Consider the following 22,789-nt stretch of genomic DNA (forward strand, 5'->3'; position numbering starts at 1 on the left):
TCTCTATTCCGCGTCTACCCGCCCGACCCTCCCGCAGTGGCGTCGCCTCCGCGTCCCTCTCCAAGACAACCGCCCGCGGCGGGCGGGCGGGAGAGGCAACCGCAGAGCGCACGCGGGGCCGACAGAGGGCGCCGCAGAGCGAGAGCCGGGGCCACCGCGGTGGGCGGCGCCGCCCGCGCAGGAGAGGGGCGGGGCTAGGGTGGAGGCTCGCGAGGGGACGCCCCGGGAGGGGCGGGCCACTACAAGGGGCGTGGCTGCGGCTGGGGGCGGGGCTAGGCCGGCGGGCTGCGGTCCCCAGGTGCCGGAAACCGAGCCCTGGTACCCCGGCCTATTGGAGGTCGCGGCAGCCGGGGACTCCGGGAGGGGAGAGTCCGGGTCAGGCAGCCCACCCTCCTGGGGCCGCCCTCCTGTCCTGAAAGGCGAGGGCTCCGGATGGAAAATCCCAGAGACTCGCCTTCGCGTGGCGCCAGGTTTCTGTTCTCGACCCCATCTCTTTAGCCTCCTGCAGGTCTGGGGACTCAGCTAATCCGCTAGTGAGTTCATGGAGAGAGTGAAGCTTCCTATAGGTTTTGGGCTTAAAATCCTCAGGTAATTAGACCCTGACGGCCCCGCCTCCCCCCCCCCATTGAGTATCCTCTCCTGTCCGCTCTGCCAGCAGCCTCTGTTCCCCATACCAAGTGAATACAGTACCCTGCCTGCTCCTGCTCCCAGCAGTTCCCCGCTTTTGAGACTGTGTGCTGCTGTAGAAACAGCATCCTGGGGGTGCAATCTATGAGTTCTCAGAGCACACCAATGGCCCATCCATCCAAGCACTTAGCCGTCACTGGTACTTTTAATTCACTCAGCTGTTAAACCTTTTGGCAACATTTATTGAGTGTCTTCTGTGTGACAAAGGTACAAACAGGATTCCTGCCTTCAGGGAACTTAAAGTCTAGTGGGAAAGGCAGAGGTTAATCAAATAATCATATAAAGAAACACATTACAGAGGTGCCGGCACCCTGTCCCCCTTCTGCAGGTATCTGGCGAATGAATACAACTGTAATTCATTCTGGGGTGGGAGGGAACATGTGAAGGTCCAGCAGGAGTTAGCAGTGTATGGGGGTGAAGAGCACTCCAGATACGCAAAGTCCCTGGGTAGAAAGAAGTGCTAATGCGAGGACCTAGAGATCAGCGTCACCGGGGAGTTGTGACAGGGAACACAATTCAAGACAAAACTGAAGAAACAGACAGGCCAAGTCAGCAGAGCCTGTAAGGCACTGAAAGTTTTTACTTTAGCCCAAGAACAGCAGGGCTCGGGCAGGGGCAATCCAACAGCTTGTATGTTGAGCAGCTGGTTGGAGGGGGTACCAAGTGAATACAGGGGTGACAGGACACTATTGCTAGAATTAACTGGATTTGGGCTGCCTGTTGACTAACTGGTGAATGCCTGGTACCTGGTACCCCTCTGTAACCAACCAACCAGCCATATAGACACACACACAGACACATAGAGACACACAGAGACACACAGACACACACACACAGAGCCCAGCCTGGGAATGCACAGAAAAGGTACCCAATATACATTTCTACATCAATCTGAAATCAGAGTTATCCAGCAACATTCAACCCACCAGTTTATATACACAGAGCCCAGAGCCCTCAGGGAGCAGTGGGTTGGGGTGGGTTGGCGGTCGCAGTCTCCCAGATGGGACACGGGAGCCAGTCTCCCTTCTCTCCACGTGCTTCCTCTATGAAATGAGTTTATATGCATGGCCTGCTGGTCCTCTCCCTGCTCCTGGCAGGGCACAGCAGGGCTTGCCCCCAGCCTTGAGCAGCAAAGCACAGGTGTGCTGGCATCTGCACAGCATCTTGCTCCTCAGCGGTCCTGGCGCCGGAGTGGGGGTGATGGCGGATGCCGCACTGGAGGCAAGTCATAGTGTCCAGGGATGTGACTGTTCTTGGGTGAGTCGTAGTGGCCAGGGGGTAGGCCTGGAGGCAGCGGGGGCTGGGAGCTCACAGAGTCTCGGTCTGGAGAGGGAGGGGAGAGGATGAGGAGAGGTGACCCCTCCCCTTCCCGCCACACTCTTCCCTTTTCCATCCTCTTAGATGGGTGGTGCCAAGCTTATGCAGAGATAGGCCGGTTCTGCAGCTCCTCAGCTGCCAGTAGGGCTGCCACCTCTACCTGCTCACCTCACAAGATATGAGGCCACTTTGTCACCTGCCTCATTCCCCATTTTTCTGGGTACCAACCAACTCCAAAACTTAGGTGCTGTATGACAATGTCAAATCTTCAGCAATGTTACTTTCCAAACATCAGGCCCAATCTGAGCCCACGTCTGACCCCAAAGACCTTGCTCTTGCCACATCATGCCACCTCTGTCCCTTTTCTCTCTGTCTCCCTCTCCTAGTCCTCTCTAACCCCTGCCCCAGGGGAGAGGGAGGGCTCACCATGGGCAAGAGGGCTGGGCTGCTCATAGGTGCCACTGTCTCTCTGTGGCTGGGGATGCCGCTGCCTCTGGCTGTCCCGGAACTGAGGCGCCTGCCTGGGAAGAGATCCTGAGGGAGGGCCTTTCATCTCCACATAGCTGCTCTCCCGGGGATTTCCTAGCAGGCTGGGCAGGTCCCGAATGGTGGCGTAGGGGTTCTCACTGCTCAGGGAAGCCATACTGGCCCCCAGCCCCTCTTCAGAGATGGGCCCTGAGGACAAATGAAAGTCAGTCTCGGTGGAGCTACTGGCTTCTAAGCTCCAGCTCAGCCCTTCCTTGGGTGCCCCTGTGCCCAGACCTTTACTGTAGAATGGACCTGGGCCATTGCTGTTGCTGTAGCTACAGCTGTAGCTTCGATCCAGGCGGCCGCTACCTGCGGAGGGGGCAGCAACACAGTCAGTCCCCTGGTTCCCTCCTCAGGCTCCCACCTCTGCCAGCACCCAGGCCCAAACCCCATTCTGCAGGCACACTCAGATGGGGCAGGATTTAGGACTGCACATCTCCCCTCACAGAGGCCTTACCCCTGTCCAGAGGCCCTGGAGGGGGATCCCGGCGGTGTTTCCAGTCAGCAGGCAGGGTGGCGTGATTGTCATGCCCATGGGCTCCACCTGGCCGCTCAATGGCTTGGAGGCTGGCGAAGAGCTGACTGCCGGGAAGCTGGTAGAGGAAGGGTGGAATAAGGAGAGAGCTAGCAAGGATGGAGCTTCCCAGGTTTCTAGAGAACTAGCTCTGCACCCATCCCCCATAGCATACCCCACCACATTACTGACCTTGTTAGGGGGTGGGGGGTTAGGTGAGCACTGTGACAGGGTGTGATAGCTGGGGTTGGAGTAGTAGTGGCTGTAGCTCGGAGGGACATCTGTATGAACAGACACAGGTGCAGAGTGACCTGCCTGGTCAGAGACAGTCCCGGACCCAAGAATATTGGTCTGTGTCAGGACACAGGTTTTCAGCCTCTGGGACCTCCCTTCCCCCTCCAATGCCCCACGTCCCATCTTCCAGGTCCAGTGAGGGACTCAGGTGCTCCCCATGCCTGTGAGCCAATTTGTGTCCTCCACTGCGATGTGGCTCACCTGGCATGACGTATTCAGAGCCATCCAGTCGCCCACTGCTGTAGGCCACTGCCAGGTGCTGGTGCTCCTTGCCTTTTTGCCAATGGCGATATCCAATGAACAGTGCCACTAGGGCTACCACCAAGGACCCCAGCACTGCAATGCCAATCACTGCCCCCAGGGAGTTATAGGCTACTGGAGAGGTCGGCATCATGGTGAAAGGCTCCTGGCTTCCTAGTGGGGTGGAGTGATCTCTCAGGACAGCATCTTGGCTCTGCTGGAGAGTTTGGGGTGCACGCACGGGAGAGACTCCAGTGGGGAGGCAGAGTGGCATAGGGGGGCCCAGATGCCAGCAAAGACCTGAACAGGTACTTGTGTCCTGGCTCCCTGGGCTCACTATTCAATGGAGGAACTCACCAATCCTGCAGGGTGCACCACTGTGCCCTGGGGGACACACACAGGCCCCAGTCTCTGGGTGGCACCTCTCTCCAGGACCACACTGGCACAGCTGAGAGCAGTTGGCACCAAACATCCCCAGGGCACAGCCTGGAAGAGAACCAAAGGCAGGCAGGGATCAGAACCACCAGGAAACCACAGTTACCACCTTGGACTGACTTGAGGGGAAGGGGCATAGAGTTCCCCTTCTGTTGGTACCTTCCAAACAGAGGTGTCCGGTCCAGCCTGGAGGGCAGAAACAGCTTCCATCTTGGGGGTGGCAGGTTCCACCATGATGACACTGGCAGGGCTGGGCGCAGTTGGCTCCCCAGTGTCCTGGAGGGCATGCTGCAGGAGAGAAGGTGTCTGTCTGGCAGGGCAAGGTCAGCCACTCCTAGATGAACCCCTAACCCCAGCATCACTGAAATCTCCCTCCTGACTTTGATGTTACAGGGGCACCAAGGCTAGGAACCTTCCCTACGCACTAGTGACTCCCCAAATGCTGAGCTCCAGCCCCATATCTCCCTGCATGCCAAACACCTGTGCCCAGTACCTACTCAATACCTGCACCTCACTATGCAGTGGCCACCAAAAGTCACATGGCCAGCCCTGGACAACCAGAGGCTTCCAATCAACTCTGCACTGGTCAGATCTGGACTTTCTTTTTTAGTTTAAAAAAAAACTGAGCAGAACACATTAAAGATAGGGAAATGAAAACGCTGTTAGTATGAAAGACTGGCTGCCAGCTCCCTGGGAGATGGGGTAGAGGGAGGTGATCTGGTGAAGATTTCCCATAGAATTTGGTAACATCTAGTTACCAGATTCATTTAGATTATTTGGTAGTGTCAGATACACAAATGTTGTGTCTTAAATTGTATGGGCATTTACTTCTCTCTTATGCTAAAAATAATCTTTTCCATGATGTTTTTCATATATTTATGTGGGAAAGAAGGCGCATATAAATAAAAACAAGTTGGAAAATGAAATAGAAAAAAAAGCTAGTCCAAACCCCCACCACCCATGACAAGGGCTGCTCTTTCCAGGCCTCCCATGAGAAGGGGGGGCGCTGCTCTCCCAGACCTTTCAGCACTGCATCCTGAGCCCCTACACCAGTACCTGGCATGAACATGATCCAAAGGAGCACTTGCAGGGCCTCCCTGGTGGCGCAGGGGTTAAAGACAGCACTATCAAGCTATCCGCAGCCTCTGCAGCACGAGTTCCATCCCCAGCAAGGGAGCTACCCACATGGTGCAACAGACCTCTCCTGTCTCGCCTGCTGCTCCCCTCAGCAGTGTATTTCATTCAGTTCAGCCGCCTGTTCTGCTCCACTGTCTCTAGCGAATCCTCTCACCACCACCACAACCCAAACCTCTGGTATACACCCCAGTTCTTATATGCATAAATAAAAAAATCTTTAAAAAAAAAAAGCACTTGCTTATATTGTTGATATAAGAAACTGAGTCAAAATGGGTCCAGAGGCATTTTCTAACCAGGAGCATAAGCGCCAGGAGCAGCCTCGGCACACACGCACTCACACACAGGCGTCACCACGTACGCTGGGAGCAGTCGGGGCCGGTCCAGCCAGCCAGGCAGTAGCAGGTCCCATCCGAGGGGTGGCAGGAGGAGTGGTTGGCACATTTGCAGGGCACACAGCGTTTGCCATAGCGGCCCGGCTGACAGGCTGGGGGAAAGGGGCTCCTGTGACTGGGCTCATGCCTCCTAGGCCCCGCCCACAAGTCCTGGGGAAATCCATGGGGACGGGGCCACCCTCAATCAGCCCTTGAACCCACCATCTCCTTGCTCCTCCTGCTTCAACTGTGCGAAGGTTGGAGCCAGCAGAAGAGAATAGGGACTTGTGGCCTCTGACACTGCCCTGTACCTACTGCTGGCAGGCCGGGGTGGGAAGGAGGGGAGGAGGGAAACTCACGCCTCTGGCAGGAGGGTCCTCGAAATCCAGGGGCACACACACAGTTGCCATTCTCAGGAATGCAGGTGCCCCCATTCTTGCATGTGCAGGTGTTACTACAGTTGGCTCCCCAGAAGCCCTCAGGGCAGGGCAGGTGGCAGCGGGGACCTGTGGGAGAGAAGGGTTAGTGAGTCCAGACTAGACCCACCCCTTCCTCTGAGAGTTCGGGACACATTTCCTGTGGGATGCATCCCCCAACTCCACAGTAGGGCTGGGATATGAATACCCAGATGCTCACCCATCCAGCCAGCCTGGCACTGGCAGTGTCCATGAACAGGGTCACAGCCATCAGAGTGGTCACAGTCGCAACGACTGGCACAGCCTTCACCAAACTGTCCCTTCTTGGAGAGGAAGGGGAGGGGAGAGCAGGCCAGTCACCCTGGGGTGGAATGGGGTAAAATGACCTCCCCACCCCCAGGAAAGCAGGCTGTTGAGCACTCACCGGGCAAGGAAGCTGGCAGTGGGTCCCATGCCACCCAGGGGTGCAGGTACAAGCTCCAGTTTGGGGGCTGCAGGCTGCCTCATTGGCACACTGGCAACTGGCATTGCAACCAAAGCCCCAGGTTCCAGGTGGGCAGGGCACAGAGCAGTTACCACGTTGCCAACCTAGAAAGAGGAGCCTTGCAGTAGGCATGGGGACTCAACTCCCCTCCTGAGCAAGCACACTGGGCATTGGCTGTATCAGGTTCTGGGGGTAGGAGTGGGTGTGATCGTGGCTGGTACAAGAAACAGCATATCTTCAGAAGATATGCCAACCTCTTGTGGGTCTTGGCTGCCTCTTCTGCAAAATGAAGCGTCAGTAGTAAAAGCCAAATGCTTATAGAGTCCCCAACAGGGTCACGTGTAAGACAATAGGGAAGAGTGGAGACCGGAGACTGGGTATTTTTTAATACAGTAGCAGGTTTGCTCAGCAAAATACATCTGTATCTGAATCCAGCCTAACGGCTCCCAACTTGCCACTCTGGGCAAATCCTGGAGGCCTTCCCTGGATGCTGGCTACCCTTGTGTGGTTCTCTACGACTAAGGGTGAGGGATATTTACCAAAGAGGTGCCTCTGGCCTGGGCCTTTAAGGACAATAGGATTTTTGTGGTTGAAGAAAAGCGAAGAGATATTGCAGGAAGGAAGTCGCCTGGCTACTTTCCCAAAGTCCATCTGCTGTCCTGTGACCCGGTCCCGGTACCCACAGTCGCTCCCGCCCTTGGCCCGCCTACCACTGAACCCGCCTTTCCTTCCTACGCGCCGCCCACAAGCCCGCCCAAGCAGAGATCCCACCCCTTACCTTCCTTGCAGACGCAGGAGCCGTCTATGGGCGAGCAGGCCAGGGCGTTTTCGCAGGAGCAGCGTGCCGAGCAGTTGACTCCGTAAGTGTCAGGTGGGCAGAGGCTAGCGCAGTGCGGGCCCTGAAAGCGGCGGGCGTGCTAATGCGCGGGGGGCCGAGCTCTCCTGCCAGGCCGCCCACCCTCGCTGCCACTCGCACCCCGCTCGCCCCCCAGCTTTCCTCGCCGCCGCGCGCCTCACCGTGTAGCCGGGCGCACACCGGCAGAGGCCGCTGTCCGCCTGGCAGACGCCGCCGTGCAGGCAGAGGCAGTGCTCCTGGCAGCCCGGTCCATGCGTGTCCTGAGGGCAGCTCTCATTGCAGTGCAGCCCGGCCCAGCCCGGCAGGCACGAGCACTCCCCGCTCATCGGGTGGCAGCTGCGGGTGGAGGCGGGCATGAGGGTGGTCTGAACCCCCGTCCGCGGAACGGCCACCCCAGCCTTCCACGTGGTGGGAACTGGGCGTCACCGAGTCAGGGGGCCATAATGTAGGCGGATGCTTTTCTGAGAGCGACCCCTCCCCTTCCCTGAAGCCTCTCCCTTTGCCCTCTGGGACTCCCGTCCCGCCCTTGGCCCTTGGGTATGCCAGGGCGCGACTCAGGAGGCCTTTCCCATTGACCCCCAGGCGCTTGACCAGCCCCCCTCCCCCGCCCACCTGAGACTGTGCTCCGGGTCGCAGGTGCAGGGCGCCTGGCAGCTGAGGCCGTAGAGACCGTCGGGGCAGAGACGCTCGGTGCAGCGGTCGCCGGTGAAGCCATGTTCGCACAGACACGCCCCGTTGGCCGCAAAGCAGCGGGCACCAGGGGCGCAGTCACACGTCTCAGCACAGTCCTGCCCGAAGTGGCCCACGGGGCACTCTTCACGGCACCTGGGCACCCGCTGAGTGAGCCAGACTTCCCCGTCTCCTCCCGCCGCTGCCCCAGCCCCCACCCCTCCCGCCCTCACCAGCTCCTCACCGGTCCCCAGTGAAGCCCGGTGCGCAGAGGCACTGCCCTGTGAATCGGTCGCAGAAACCGCCGTTGTGACAGCGACATTCCAGGGAGCAGTTGGGGCCATGGAAGCCCTCAGGGCAGGGCAAGGAGCAGATGGTGCCCTGAGCGGGTGGGGAGAGGTCTGGAGAGGGCTCCAAGCACCCAGCACCCTTGGATACGCTCCTACTCAGAGCCCTCAAACCCTTCCAGGATCAGTCCACCCCCTCACACATCCCCAGAGCCCTGTTGAGAACCAGTCAGAATTCTCACCAGACTCCCACCCCACACCCAAAACCCACCCTTCATACCATCCATCCAGGTGGGCAGCTGCAGGTGCCCTGGCGAGCCTGGAAAACACCCCCATTGTGGCAAGGATGGGCGTGGAGGCAGAAGCCATCAGAATCTGGGTGACAGGGCACCTCACAGCTGCTGGGCAGAGAGGCGGGCGAGTGTGAATAAGAAGCACCTGCCGTCCCCTTTGCCGCCAAGGCCAAGTGCACACAGGTGCACCCCAGGAGGAAGGCTGACGGCAAGGCTAGTGAGTCCCGGCCCCCTCCCCTACTGGGGACTCGAGTCAGAAAGCAAGGCTTTCCAGGACTCAAAAATGGCAGGGACACCCAGCACATGTCCACATGCCCTCTGCTCTGCCTCCACCTTTGCTCCCCTTGTTCCCTCTAGGGAACCCCCCCTGCCTGCAGACTTTTTCTCCTCCAGCTGGCTTACCCTGGAGTTCTTCCCTGAAACTGGATCCCGGATGGACACCTATGTGCCCCTTCTCCCTCCTGTCACAACCAGTTCCCTTTGCATTCTATCTTTGGGCAGCGTCCTGGGCACTTGTCTCAGCCCCACAGTACAACACATTTCACACACATGCAAGCTCATGTCATCTTCACAGAGGCCCTTCCAGACAGATAATGCTGTTCCCATTATACAGACAGGAATCATGGTCTTGGGGAGTCAACGGTTCACTCAAGGGCTCTCACCAGTGAGTGACAGAGCTGGGACTAAGCTCTTGGCCTCTCAATTCCATCCCCCCACCTTTGAGACCCCGTCTGAGCCCCTTATACCACCCCCAATGCCTGTGTGGTTCTGTCCGTGACCCCACTAGTATGCTATTGCCCTCATTCCATACCTGGGCCCAGTTCTGTCCGGAGGGCAGAAGCAGGCTCCAGTCTGGGGATCACAGGGTGCCCCTTGGCACTGACAACTGAACTGACAGGCAGGGCCATAGTGGCCAGGGGGGCAGGGTTGAAGGCAATTCGGGGGCTGCAGGCCTGCAGGGCAGGAACAAGCCCCACTCTTGGGGTCACAGGAACTGCTGTTGCCACAGCTGCAGGGTCTGTCACACTGTGGCCCCCACACTCCCGGGGCACATGCTGTGGGATAAGGAGGGTAGAAAGGGTCACCAGGGTCTCACCCCTCCCCAGTCTCTCATTAGTGCCTACCTCCCAGATCCCCCGACCCCTTAAGCCCAGCCCTGGCCCACCCTGTACCACATCTCTGGGACAGGAGATGGCTTCAGCAAAGGTCCTAGGTACCTGGGCCCTGGTAAGGAGGGTGTGCCCGAGGGGCCCACACCCCTGAAGCAGGAGAGGACGCCTCTGCGGCCACCTGCCACTCACCGCTGGAGCAGTCATCCCCTCGCCAGTCTGGCTCACACTGACACTGGTTGGGCGCCACACAGCGGCCGTGGACACACTCCTGGGCACAGAGCGCTGAGGCAGAGGCGAGGGGTAAGGAGATGTCCACCCCCACGCCTGCCCACTTTTTATCCGCTGAAGCTGGCCCTGCTCTTCCTCCCACACCAGGGAGGGGAGATGCGAAGCGTCAGTTCTGCTACTGACATGCAGAAAGACAGGGCAGCAGCTCAGGTGAGAACTTGACAAGACCTCGGGATTCCCAACCCCCAACCCCCTTCTGTGAAATCAACGTTTTGGGGACATGGGGAGAGGACTCCTCAGACATGGGAGCCGTGTCCAGAAAGGGCGTAGGAGTCCCCAGTTAGTCAGGCTGAGCAGGGGCCTTTGTGCCAGCTAGTAACAGGCCAGGGCTGACAGAGGGGGAGAGGAGCACAGCAGGCTCCAGTCTGGGGGTGCTTAGGGTGCTGGGGGAGTGGGGACAGGAAGCCAGAACAGCAGCAAGTCAGAGAAAGATAGAAACGGGGAGATAAGGACAGGAGGAGACTGCAGGGGATTCAAACACCAAGCCCAAGACAGAGTGTCAGAGATCAAGGCGCCTCCACCCCGGGGGGTGGGACAGACAGACACAGAGACACGCACAGCTGAGGGACATGGAGAGAGGACTGGGGAAATGTGAGGATGAAGGGCAGGGGAGGGCAATGCTCATAGGGACCTAGGGACAAGGCAGGGGAGCGGGGCGGGCAAGAGAACCCACAGAGCAGAGGAGTATGGGGGGAGCAGGGAGGAACTAGGAGTGGGGCTAGGCCCTTCCCATTCCACAGTCCCCACATCCCATTCCCTGGCCCAACACAGGACTCACGGACGCACGCCCCGTTGCTCTCATAGAAGCCCCGGCAGCACTGCAGGCGCCTCCGGTGGTCTGTCTTCACCACCTGGCGGTACACCGTCCGGTAGACGACCCTGGAGGAGCCCAGAGCTGGCCTCAGCCCTCCCCACCCAGCCTCTGCTACCTCACTGCACTGGGGAGGCCTGGGGGCACTGCCAACACTCTGGGGGACGCATAAAAGACCATCCACTCCCTCCTTGTCCCACACCGTCATACACGTCCCCATGACACACACCACACACACATCCCCATGACACACCCCACACACACATCCTCATGACACACCCCACACACACTGTCCCTGCCGCCAACACAGCCTTCCTACGCCCTGAGGCCAGGTGCTCCTCTAATCTCTAAGGATACTGGGGCGGGGGCTGGTCAGAGGCTGGGGAGACAGCCACTGGGGCTGCGGTGGAAGGGGGCACAGCACTCACGTGGGCTGATGGCAGGTGTGCGGGCTCTCCCAGGGCCGGCTGCAGGGCTCTGAGGGGAGTAGACTGAAGGGGCGGGACTGGGACTCCTTGGTGGTCGTTGTGAAGCTACAAGACAGGGTGCAGAATCGGGGCCCAAGGCAGCTGGAGGCCTGAGTAGCCCATGGCATGATGGAGCAGCAGGAAGCAGGGGCCTCAGGGAATTGTTACCCCAACATTTGGGCTTGTTCCCCCAAGGCTAGGATTGGTGAGGGTCCTGCTGCCTCAAGTCTGGAGGGATCCTCCCAGAATTAGGCTATTCCTGTGACACCCCATCAGAGCCTCCTCCTCACCCTGTTGGATCTTCAATTCTTCTTCCCTCTTCCTCTTGCAACTGGGAGATGAACTAGAACTGTCTTCTGGACCCAGCTAATGGAGAGGAGCTGAAGCATGTGTGGCCAAATCCTGCCCCGAGCCCCAGGGTTCCCCAGCCTGTCCCCTTTGCTCTCCTGCACTGGCCTGTCTTCTTCACAGTGAATAGCTCCCACCCTGCACTCTGTCCCGCGGCCAACCTTCCTCGTGGGGTGGGGGGGGGGACAAAGGACAAGGATAGAAAACGAACAAGGCAAGAGCCGGATGGAGATGGAGACAAGGTCAGAGATAAGGATGCAGTCAGAGGCAGCTCTTGGTGGGGAATCTGGAGAGCAGAGCAGAGCTGCGGGGAGGGGAATACGGGGGGGGGGGGGGAGGGAGGAGTGAAGGAAGGCAAAGGAAGGAACCAGGCAGAGAAGCCCAAGTGGGGAGAATGGGGAGCTGGAAACCTGGAGTCCTCAAATTGGAGCAGAGGCCCTTCTTACCTTTCCCAGAAGCTGCAGGTGTTGGGGTCACTGGGGTTCAGGGTTCCAGCCAGCACCAGGCCCAGGGCCAGGAGGAGGAGGGAGCACAGAGGCGCTGCCATCGCTGAGACCTGTGATGGCGCCAGGCGACCGGTGAGCGCACAGTGCTACGGAGCACTGGGCAGGCTGTGGGCTGAGGGGAGGCTGCTGCCCCTGCTGCTGTCCGCTAGCCACAAGCTTCCCGCTCCCGACACCCCAGCCCCCCTCACTCTGAGTCCTGACCTGGTGGTGCCGGCCGCACCATTGAGACTTCCTCCTTGCGTGTCCTCCGCCACCATGTCCACCCTGAGTGTTCATCTTTCCAGGTCTAGCCCAAATGCCACCCCTCCTCTCTGCTCTGTTCCCCAGCCCCAAAGGCAAACCCACCTGTCCCTTCGGGGTCCTCAGCACCATTCACCCCAACACCACTGTTCCAATGCCTGTCCCCCCGACCCTGACCTCTGGAGACAGGGACCTGTGCCTTTTCTCTCTGAACCCCCAGCCCCTACCCAGGGCACTTGGATTTTTATACCAAGGCGTGACATTAGCACCACAGCGGGACGTTAGGAGCAAAGATGGTCTGGGCTCGGCTGCAAGAACTTTTCCAAAAGTCAAACGCAGTTGACTAATGAAATCTGTTCTCTGGGGTGGTGAGCTCCCCATCACTGGGCGTGAGCAGGCAGAGGTCAAAACCACTCTGGCGTCAGAGGCTTCCTGCTCAGGGGGTGGCAGTCGGCTGGGTCCCAGCGGCCTCGAAGGCTTCCCCTTCCAAGGTTTCTGCAGCTTGTCCAGGCTCCGTAGAGCCCCCAGCTCACATCTCCCAGCCCCACCGTCAGCCATGTCACAGGCATAGCCTGAAACCAGGCACACGAAGAGACTTCTACACCGCACACCAGGACCAACCCCCCACCAGAGCCAGCAACCCCAGGTGCTGTCACCAGAGCGGTCCCCAGCGTGGCCTCAGATTTAAGGAGGAGACGCCCCCTCCCTCTGGCCAGTCCATCTGGAAATGGGCTCCTCCCCATCGCCTGCACCGCCTGGCTCTGGCTCACCCAGTGGGTGGGAAGAGGGTGGGGACCTCAGATGAGTCTGTTGGGGTTCCTGAGCTCAGGAGAGAGGAGCTGGACTCCTTGCTTGCCGCCCCCGCACCAGTTCCAGCTTCCATGTAAAGTCCTCCTACAACTTGCCCTGGCTCTCTGCTCTGTGCCGCTCCAAGGCACCCACATCTGCTTATAATTTTTCCAAGAAGAGAGAAAGGTCGTGGTTGCTGGCCCCTTACCCCCCTGAGTATCTCTGGAATGCCTGCTGCCTGGCCCACCCCGCGCCCCCCACCCACACACTCCCAGGGTCCCCACTGCTACTGCTCCAATCAGGGCTGGCTCTCTCCCTTGCTTTCTCCCTCAACGTATTGAGTGAGAGGTTTGCTCCCCAACTTAACCCCCTCTCCCCCACAGTCCACCCCACTAGTAACCCTAGTGTAGGCAAATCTCCTCTCTCTCCTCTCTTCAGCAGGGCCTACCCACCTCCTCTCCCCAGGCTCCCTCCCTTTCATTGCAAACCTCTCCCAGGCCCCTCCAATCCAGAGCAGCCATGTCACCCCTTCCCTCTGGCTACTTCCCCACTACACAGCACCCTCTCCCCTCCCCAGCATATCTCAACCTCCAGCTTTCTTTGTGGTTCCCTTCCCCAGCCCCCAAGTCACTCACCAGGCCTCTATGGCATCCTGGGACTGAGAAGTGCTGGGGAATCCTGATCTTGCTAGACCCAGGGCCCTGGCCTTAGGAGTCAAAGTGTGTTCTGGGGGGATCCCAGGGTCTGGAGCTTGAAAACAGGAAATGGAATCACAGTTAAATGGTGAGTTGGGGAAGGCAGGAGTGTGTGTCGGGGAGGAGGGCTCCCACCACCCAGGCTCTGAAGGTGAGGTGAGGGGCAGGGCCAGAACTTACCTCCCTGGCTGAGCACTCTGGCCCATTCTGAAGAGGAGCCAGGCCACCCCCAGAGGTAACCTTCAGATGGTCCCCAAAGTCTGTGCCAGCGCATCACTGCCACAGCAACCCCCATTCATGCCCATCCTTCTCCCAAACGGAGTTGGCTTCTTCCTTCCATTGTCCCCAAACAATCCCCTGCACTCCTGTTCTGCTCTGGCCACATTCCTAAGACCAGCGCCCACCTCCAGGGCAAGCCCTAACGGTCTCAGCTGACCTCTCACCACTCCTCCCTCGAGTGTGCCTGGCAGCCAGGCCATGAGCAGGGCACTGAGCCCACAAACATCGCCCCCTCCTCACCCCCAGTCTTCTCTGGGCTCCCCACCGCCCCAACCCCAGGCCCCCAAGGGGCCCTGGCTTAGAGCCTTGGATTAGAGTTCAGTCTGTCTGGACCCAGGATCATCACCCTTGTCCCTGGGTGGGCCTCATCTCCAGCCACACAAGGACCCCCAGGCTTCCCCTGGCCTGGATCTGTCCCCAGAGCCCACCGGCACAGTGAGGCAGACAAAACTCGCAGCAGGAAGGGCTTGAGCGGAGGCACCTTGAGGAGGGGCCATGTATCAGTAGCTTGGCTGCAAAGCCCAGAGAAAGTCTCTCCCGTTTACATCAGCCCCAGCCCTGGAAACAAGAATCCTCCACTCCTATCAGCCAGCCCTGGAGGAAAAGGTTCATGGGGCATGGAGAGGCCGCAGGTGGGTGGGGAGGAGGCAACTCAAAGCCCAGGGATTGATCTAAGAGCCAGGGGTTAGCTGGCTGCAGGGGTGGGGAAAGTGTTCCCAAAGAGCCCCAGTCAGGACTGGAGTAGGAGGACAGGAGTCAGAGGTGGGGCTGGAACCAGGGTGGGGTCCAGGAGTAGTGGGTGGTCTCAGGGAGGGGCCAGATGGGTTGGACACTCCAGTGGGGAGGGTGTGGCCCAACCAGCCTTAGCCCCTAAAGCGGGAACAGGGGCCAAACCAGAGCCCGAACCCCAGCCTGTCCCCACCCCTTGCTTGTTCATCAGAACCTTTGTCCCACAAGAGTTAGGAAACTGAGGCCCTGGCCCATCCTTCCCCAGCCCCTCCTGTCCCACCAGCACTGGGCCTCAGAGGCTTTAAATCAGGCAGCTACTGGCACCCCATCCTGCCCAGGGACCCACAGTTTACTCACTAAGGGGGACCCCCATCTCCCCCACTGCAGGTTCACTTCTTCCCATACAGATGGACCCTCCCCTTCTTCCCTACTCAGCCCCCTTTAGATTTGGAGGGATCCAGACACTTCCCTCTCAAGAACAGCAACATGACACCTGTCCCAGCATTGGGACAGTCCATGCACTGAGCAGATTACTCGCATCATCTCATTTACAGCTTAATCAACCCATGATTGAGGTAGGTATTATTATTCTTTTTACAGAGGAAATTGGCACAGAGAGGGTAAGTCACCTGCCCAAGACCTTACAGCCTGCAGTATCAGAGCTGAGCTCTAAACCCAAGCTGCCCACGGAGGCCTCCCCATGGTTCCCCAGCCCAGGCAGAATCCCACGGGTCTCTTTTTAATAGCCTGTTATGGGGAAGAGGGGAGCCTGGCAGGGGGCCTGACAGGAGAAGGGGATGGGGGTGGAGGCTGCCACAAGAATGATCAGAGGCGTGGGAACTGGGATCTGTTTACAGTCAAGAAAGAGCTGACACTTCTCTCTCCTCCACCTCGAGATGCAAAGCAGCTGGGCTCCTGGCCAACCCTCGTCCCCAGCCCCCCAGTCAGTCCCCCAGACCTCCAGCCAGTCCCGAGCCCCACACATGCCTGTAGGCCCCCAGCAGCCCTGCTTTTTCAGCCTCCAGACCCACACACGCCCACCCAGCTCTTCTCCATGCTCAGCCTGATCGGAGCCCCCTGCACCCTCACTGTGCCCAGCCCCTCCTGAAAGGATGGAAAGGAGTTTGGGGGTGGGGTCGGAGTAGACAGAAGATGCCCATTTCTCTAGGAGGCAGAGGAGTGGGGCTGACCGGAAGTGAGACAGCAGAGGGACTTCCCCGTGTCCCTTCCAGCTCTGGGAGATGGCAATGCCAAGGGTTCTCTGAGCTCTGCGGCCCCCTCACCCCATCCAAACCCCTGTGGCCCCAGCTCTCAGTTTGCTCAGCTATGAAATGGGCTTCAGCTCTGAAATAGCGGCTTCCTTGCAGGGGTTAGTGGTGAATGAGTGAGAGACTAAGATGAGGTGTTTAGAGCAGTGCATGATGTGCCCAATTAACAGCGCCATCTCCAGGAGGGTCTTCTATCCCTTGCCCACGCCCGCCAGGCCCCGGCCCCGCTCCCCTCGGCCTATCACACCCTTGGAGGATCATTTCCAAGAAAAGCTGAATCTTGTTTTTATTTTCTGAAGAACCCCCAAGATGATCCGGGAATGGGAATGGGGCCTTGGATGCTGATGGAAAGGAAGTGGGGGTAGGAGGGGGCTGGGTTCTCCAGGGAACCTGATCCCCCAGAACCATGGGCTGCCGGCCAGGTGCATCTTCAAGCCAAAGGCAGCTGAAGAGGCAGGATGCCTGAACTCTGCCTCCCCCCGCCCTCAGCCTGAGTGCCAGCCCCAGCGCCTCCCCTGGCTCCTCTCCTCTCTGTCTGTCTCTCTCTCGCCCCCTTCTCATGCTGGAGTCCAAAGGCTCCAGTAGAGGGTGTCACTTACTAACTGTGACCTCAGACTTGTCACTGAGCCTGCTGGGCCTCCATTCCCTCGCGTGTAAAACGGGAGAATGACCCCACACACTTCCCAGGCTCCGCTGAGGCTTAGAATGGCAGGTCCCGCCGACCACCCTGGAACACAGCCTCAGGTTCGGCCACTCAGGGGAAGCGTGATGACGGAGAAGCAGAGCCCCCAGGCTCCCTCCTTTACTTCTGCCTTTTGTCTTGATCTTCATCAGAAACTCTCTGCTTTCTGCCTTTTTCTCTTCTTACTCCATCAGTTTCTTGGCTTCCGTCTCCCCTCCTGTAGCACGGTGGCCATGTACAGTTGTGCGCTATGTTCACTGCACTGGGGCATCTGCTTTGGGCGGGGGGGGGGGGAGGCTGAACTCATCACTCACCACGTCGTATGTCTTAGCTTAGTGCCAAGGTTGCCTTGCCCTGTGTCTCCCCTGTCTGCCTGCAGCTCTCCCGGCCTCTGTTTCTCTGGGCCCTTTCCTAACCTACTTTTGTCACAGAGATGGGATCACTTACTTCTCCCCACTCAGCAGTGAGGTTCCACTTCAAGGACTCTCAGAGCACCCCCACCCCCTACCCCGGGAAACGCCCTGACTTTGAGCTGCTGTGCTCCACACACGCGCCACACAGCACACACGTGTACTCGCTCGCACACACAAGCACCTCGCTCCTCCTACAGCCAGCAAGCCAAGGCTTTGGCACGCCAGGCATGTCTGCCGGATGGAGGGACAGGAAGCCTGCGTGTGAGCCAGAGGCTGGGTGGGAAGGGGGCAGGGGTGAGGGGCAGGCCTTGTGTTCTCCATGGTTCAGGAAACAGAAGCTGGAGGGTCCTCAGCAGACCTGTTTACTCATCAGGAAACAGGGAAACTTCAGGGATTCTGATTCACCAAACATCGACTGCCTGCCTCCAAAAGGCTGGCGCCCCTGCCAGTCCCAACGCCAGCCTCCCCTGCAGGTGCTGCTGACCCCACTCCACAGGCCAGACCCTGGAGCTGTGCAGGCAAAATGACTTGCCCCAATGCGAGCAGGATTAGACTCTGCTTCAAAGAACAAAGCAGTGGGGGGGGGGGAGGAGGGCGGGAACCCCTAGGGTAACAGGCCAGGAGGCAGCTCCTGTCCACCCTGCTCATCGCCACCCCCAAATACCCTCAGAAAATGTACCTCTGTCCTGGTCATCACCCTCTCCAGAGCCCTCTGTGGCTCCCACACCACAGAACTGGTGCCCAGGGGCCAGAGCCTCTGGTGGCCAGCCCCACATGCTCTGCCCCTGTGCTCCCAGGGGCAGGACAGTCCACTGCCCCCACATGCCTCCCACCACACAGCCACCTCTATCCAGGCTGCCCCTGGCATGCCAGGTCCTACACATTCTTCCTGGCACCTCTTCCAGGAAGCCCTCAGTGGCTCCCAACCTCAGTGGGTGTCTGCCAGCCCACACATCCTCCTGTAGGTCCTTCCTTAGCACAGTTACCTCCCACAATTCTGGCCCTGAAGCCAGCTCAAACTGGATATGGATAAGTGCCCGAAGGCCCAGTGCTTCCCCAAACCCTATCCAAAGTCCTGGCACTGTGTCCTGCCTCGGGGCACAAGTGGGACTAACCCAGGCCACTCGGACCAGCCCTGGGGTACCACCGGACTGATGGGGCAATCAGGTCATAGATACCCATCTCAGGATTGCTGTTTTTAGGGTCTGGTTTCCCCACCAGGATGAGGCCCCTCTAATCTCCTCCCTATCAGATGCCCCATCAGTGGGCAGGTGCTTTAGGTTTTCCCCCAAGACCACCCTCTGGTCAGTATGTTTTCATTAAGCTCTGCCTGTCCCACTGACCAGAGCTCTCTGGGTAGGGGCACATCTCTGCTCCCTCACCACCGGGTCCCCAGCACTGGCCAGCACCTAGCAGGCAGTACCCAAATGTCTGTGGGGACTAGATAAACCCTGAAATCCTTCCCAACTCCAGCAAACCTTGACTTTACTTTGGGGTACTCTACTCTGGGGGACATTGGGGGTTGTGGTTTCTACCCCTCTCTGTTTCCACTAGAGGGAGGCTGGGCCCTCCTTCCAGGCTCTTGACACAGCATTGGCCAGACTCTGGAAGGTGGAAGGGATTCTGAAAGAATGCAGCATTACAAAGCTAGCGGCTCCATCCTGCCCTTCTGACCTCCGGCAGGAATTCCTACAGGATGAGTGTACTGTAGTGCCAGGCCCGCTGTCGCTGTCACCTGGGCGCAGGGTTGCCCAGATCAGAGCCCTTATCCTGCACCTCTGGCCCAGGAGAAGTCCCACTGTCTGCTCCACACACCTCCTCTGAGACAGAGGGACAGAGCCCCAGACCCACTATGTGAGTGTGTGGTGGGAGGCAGAGGCAGGAGAGGATCCCCAGGAGGCCAGGTGCCCCAGCGCCCACCCACATGCTGTTTCTCAGGAGCCCACTATTTGGCCACATGTGGGTGCTGTATTACTAATTACCACCCCTTGCTAAATATACACTGTGGGCCAGAGCCTTTCTTTTAATGCTCTCCACAATCCTATAAAGAAGGTACAAATAACTGTGTCTCCCATTTTGTAGATGAAGATATACCCCAGAGAGGTTAAGTAATTTGCCCAAGGTCACACAGTCAACCAACTGAAGCCTGTGCTGCCCTTCATCTTTCTGCCCCTTTCTCTGTCTCTACCTCTTTTATTTTCGTTCTCTGGTCTCTGCTCTATTTTTCCAAAGCTACCTTTCTTTCCCCTCTGGGCGTTGTTTCAGGAGTCTCTCTGCCTTTGCTGTGGTTTGTGTCTTTTGTCTCTGTTTCATATTTATGTCTCTATACCTCAGACTTTGTCTTTCTCTCCCTCCTCCTCCTGCTGGCTTCCCCCCATAGGTGACATGCCAGGAGTGAGCCAACACCCTCCCTAGAGCTTGGATTGGCCTCAGCCACCCATGGGTCCCGGAAGCCTCCTGGTCGGGGCTACCAAGGCTGTGCAGAAGAGGCCAGGAGACTTTGGTGGAGGCCCTGGCCAGCCTCAGACACCTCACAACACCCAGGGGCTTTTATCTCTATCTCAGCTTCTGATTGGTGGAAGGGGCTGCCTGGAAAGTGGGGGTTTCCTCTTCTGGGAAAGTCTGATAGAGAATGGGAGGTGGGGAGAGTGGAGAAACAGATGCCAACCATTGGCTTCACCAACCAGAGACACAAGGAAAAGAGAGGCCAGACTGGCCGGCTGACCCAGCTCCTGGACGGCAGAAAGGGTAGCCCCAACTGTCGAGGTGAGGGCAGGGGCAGGAGCAGACTTTGGGAGACCTCCAGGGAGAGGCAGCAGCAGGACACGGCTGCCCCCACACCCTGGCTCGTATGTGCACACACACAGGCGCTCGATCGTGGATGGGATTGAGGTGGGGTTCAGAGAACAGCTCACCTCCACCCCTGGCCCAGTTTAGGCCAGGATTGAGAACTGACCCCTTACCCAACCCTGCCTGGAGCTGAGGTCTGGCTGAGCCTGGGAACCGCGAGCCAGCACAAGCTGTTCCCATCCCCGGGGACTGGGGTCACAGCTCAGCCCCAGGAGAGGTCACTCATAAAAGTCCAGAACAGGAGAGCGGAGAGTCCACCACTGGTGGCTGGAGACAGGCGGGGATGAGGCATGGCCTTGCTGGGGCCTGCGCCTGGCCACCCCACACACCCAGCCTTGCTGTTAGCACTATCTCAAACTGCCGGCCCAACCCACGGAGCTTTCTGGGGATCCAGACCAACGTCCAGTCCTGGTAACCAGCAAAGCTTTGAGCGCCAGGGGCCTGCAGACTGCGTCCCTAACCTGTACCCTCCTCTAGCGTCTCTCTGGGGACAGGCGGGTGCAACAATAAACACTGACCAGGCATGTCCTAAGCTCATCCAAGCCTCACAGTACAGTTTACCATTCCCCTTTCAGAAATGAGAAACTGAGGCACAGAGGTGAAGTATGTTAACCAAAGTCCCACAGCTGCCCCGGGGCTGAGTGCAGCCCTGACTCCCGTGTGGATGCTCTTAAAGCTGGACGTCCCTTCAGCCAAGCGTGGGCCCGGGACCCAGTCCGTCCAGCCTGGGGGAGCGGGCAGCGGTGGAGGGCGCCCCTGGACTCCCGCGGCCTGAAGGCGCCTCATTTGCATATTATTTACTCGCAGTGGCTTTATGGCTGGCACACCCACTCCCCTTTGGCCCCTTTCCACTGCCAGCCCCCCATGTCCCTGTCTTTTTCCCCCCATTTCCCGCCCAGGGTGTCGAACTCCAGTACATAGGGGACCAGGGGATCCCCGCGTCCTGTCTGGGGGCACGGGGGCTTCTGGGGCCGGGAAGCGCGTCACTCACCTGTCTCGGAGCCCGTCTCTCCGCCGCCTCGGGTGGGGACCGCGGGGTGGGCCCGAGGGCAGGGCGGGGGCCCTGCGCGCGCCCCAGACGGTCTGAGGGAGCAGCGCGAAGGCCGACGCCTCCGATCGCTGGGCGGAGAGGGGCGCGGAGCGGGGCGGGGGGCAGGAAGGGGGTGGGGACTCGGGCTCGCGCCAAGGCAGGAAGTTTTGACAAGGAAACCGGGAGCCGGGGGAGGGAGCTCCGAGCGCCGGGAGGGGGCTGTGCAGGGGGGGGCCGCGGGGGCCGCGGAGGGCGGGAGCGCCGCGGCGGGAGGCGCGAGGAAGAGCGGGGTCCGGGGCCGAGACCCTCCTCGGCTCTCCACCAGCTGTGTAAACTTGGGGTGCTTCACCTCTCGTGCCTTGGTGTTCCCATCTGCAAAGTGGGTTGCAGAAGGGAATCAAGGGGCTCGTCTAGGTCGGTGACCTTCCCGGGGATTTCTGACATTAAAGTCCCCGCATCCCAGTGTGGGAGAGGCGGGCCGGGAAAAGGCTCCCTCTTCTCCTGTCACCCCAAAGCCCGCTGAGGGTGTGATCCAAGGAAGTAGTGTCGGGCGGGAGTCGCTGCCTCTGCCCGCCCCTTGGGCCCTGCACGGGCTCTTCGGTCTGCAGCAGCCCGCGCGGGGCGCCACCTCGCGGCCATTGTCCGCCTCCGCACCGCCCGCGCGCAGACCTAGGAGAACGTTCCACCCAGGGGTCATCAAGCGGCCCCAAACCAGCTTAGGCACCCTGCCCTAATCACTCTGTCCGAGAGAGACCAGTTTTTTTTTTTTACAACAACTAACATTTTACTTCATCGCATTAGCCCTTTAGCTGTATTGTTTCCTTTTTTAAAAAAAGATTTATTTATTCATGCATGCAAGAACAGGGGTACAGGCCAAATGTGAGGGAGGGTGAGAGGATTCGCCAGAGACAGAGTGGGAAGCAGACAGGTAGGCCGGGATCAAACCTGTGCTGCAGATGCTGCAGGCAGCCTCACAGCGCTGCACTCAACTGCCTGCGCCATCAGGGGAGGCCCTGTACTGCTTCATTTAATCTCTAACGAGAATGGTTCCATTTACGTGATGAGACAGAAGTCCTGTGTGGCTATATTACCAAATGGCAGAAGTAGGATTTGAACTGAGATCTGTGGCCCGCCTGCAAGGGCTTTCTCTGCAACCAACCTCGAGTGACAGAAAAGCTACACTAGTTCAGAAAGAGCAAAGCAGGAACATCCCTCCTTGAAGACTTATTAAAATCATCTTTATAAGGTTTAATTGGCATGCAATAAAAATATATCCACTTGAAGTGTACATTTCCATGAATGTGTTTAAGATTTTTATTATGGTAGAATATATGTAAGAAAATTTACCATTTAACCATGGTTAAGTGTACAATTCAGAGTGATGCTAAGTTCCACAACTTTTTTATCTTCCCAAATTGAACTCTGCACCCATTAAGTTATAATTCTTTTTTTTTTTTTTAAGATTTATTCATCTATTTATAGAAGCACTGGGTACAGTCAGAAGTGCGGGAGGGTGAGAGAATTCACCAGAGCCAGAGCGGGGAACAGAACAGGCAGACTGACGAAATACACTGCTGAGGGGAGCAGCGGGCGGCAGGAGAGGTCTTAGCGCCATGTGGGACCCTCGCCCCGTGGCTGGGGATCGAACCAGAGCTGCAGAGGCTGAGAGCAGCTTCGCAACCCAGCGCTCAACGGCTGCGCCACTGGGGAGGCCCAAGTTATAATTCTTCATTCCCCCTCCCTCAGCCCTCACT

At 58.6% G+C, this 22,789-nt stretch overlaps 1 protein-coding gene across 2 annotated transcripts; it reads right to left on the reverse strand.

Moving 5' to 3' along the window:
• Positions 1-774: 774 nt before the first annotated feature.
• Positions 775-21,070, reverse strand: PEAR1 (platelet endothelial aggregation receptor 1). 2 transcript variants are annotated; one of them, XM_037498779.2, is made up of 24 exons: positions 20,997-21,070; positions 13,725-13,839; positions 12,001-12,110; positions 11,168-11,272; positions 10,707-10,807; positions 9,830-9,922; positions 9,340-9,583; positions 8,516-8,633; positions 8,193-8,329; positions 7,892-8,104; positions 7,441-7,615; positions 7,202-7,322; positions 6,364-6,527; positions 6,160-6,262; positions 5,883-6,029; positions 5,511-5,636; positions 4,175-4,303; positions 3,938-4,066; positions 3,542-3,754; positions 3,239-3,327; positions 2,990-3,125; positions 2,767-2,841; positions 2,431-2,679; positions 775-2,010 (listed from the first exon to the last, which is right to left on the reverse strand). In XM_037498779.2, exons 3-24 carry the CDS (start codon positions 12,099-12,101, stop codon positions 1,859-1,861), a joined length of 3,120 nt encoding a protein of 1,039 aa, XP_037354676.1. In that variant the 5' UTR covers positions 12,102-12,110; positions 13,725-13,839; positions 20,997-21,070; the 3' UTR covers positions 775-1,858. The 2 variants fall into 2 exon arrangements, with proteins under 2 accessions (XP_037354676.1, XP_037354678.1); XM_037498781.2 differs by lacking the exon at positions 20,997-21,070 and having other exon boundaries at positions 13,725-14,300.
• Between the last annotated feature and the right edge of the window lie 1,719 nt (positions 21,071-22,789).

Source organism: Talpa occidentalis, unplaced genomic scaffold (assembly GCF_014898055.3).
Source record: "Talpa occidentalis isolate TD23 unplaced genomic scaffold, MPIMG_talOcc4v2.1 talOcc4.9, whole genome shotgun sequence".
Classification (NCBI taxonomy): Eukaryota; Metazoa; Chordata; class Mammalia; order Eulipotyphla; family Talpidae; genus Talpa; species Talpa occidentalis.

Bases quoted from the DNA above. Each gene is read 5' to 3' on its own strand.
- PEAR1 (XM_037498779.2), bottom strand. From the start codon at position 12,101: ATGGCAGCGCCTCTGTGCTCCCTCCTCCTCCTGGCCCTGGGCCTGGTG. The intron at 9,923-10,706 runs GTGAGTCCTGTG...CCTCTGCCTCAG, and splicing joins GAGCAACGGGGCGTGCGTCC to CGCTCTGTGCCCAGGAGTGT. The intron at 8,330-8,515 runs GTATGAAGGGTG...CCACCCGCTCAG, and splicing joins GCTGCCCACCTGGATGGATG to GGCACCATCTGCTCCTTGCC.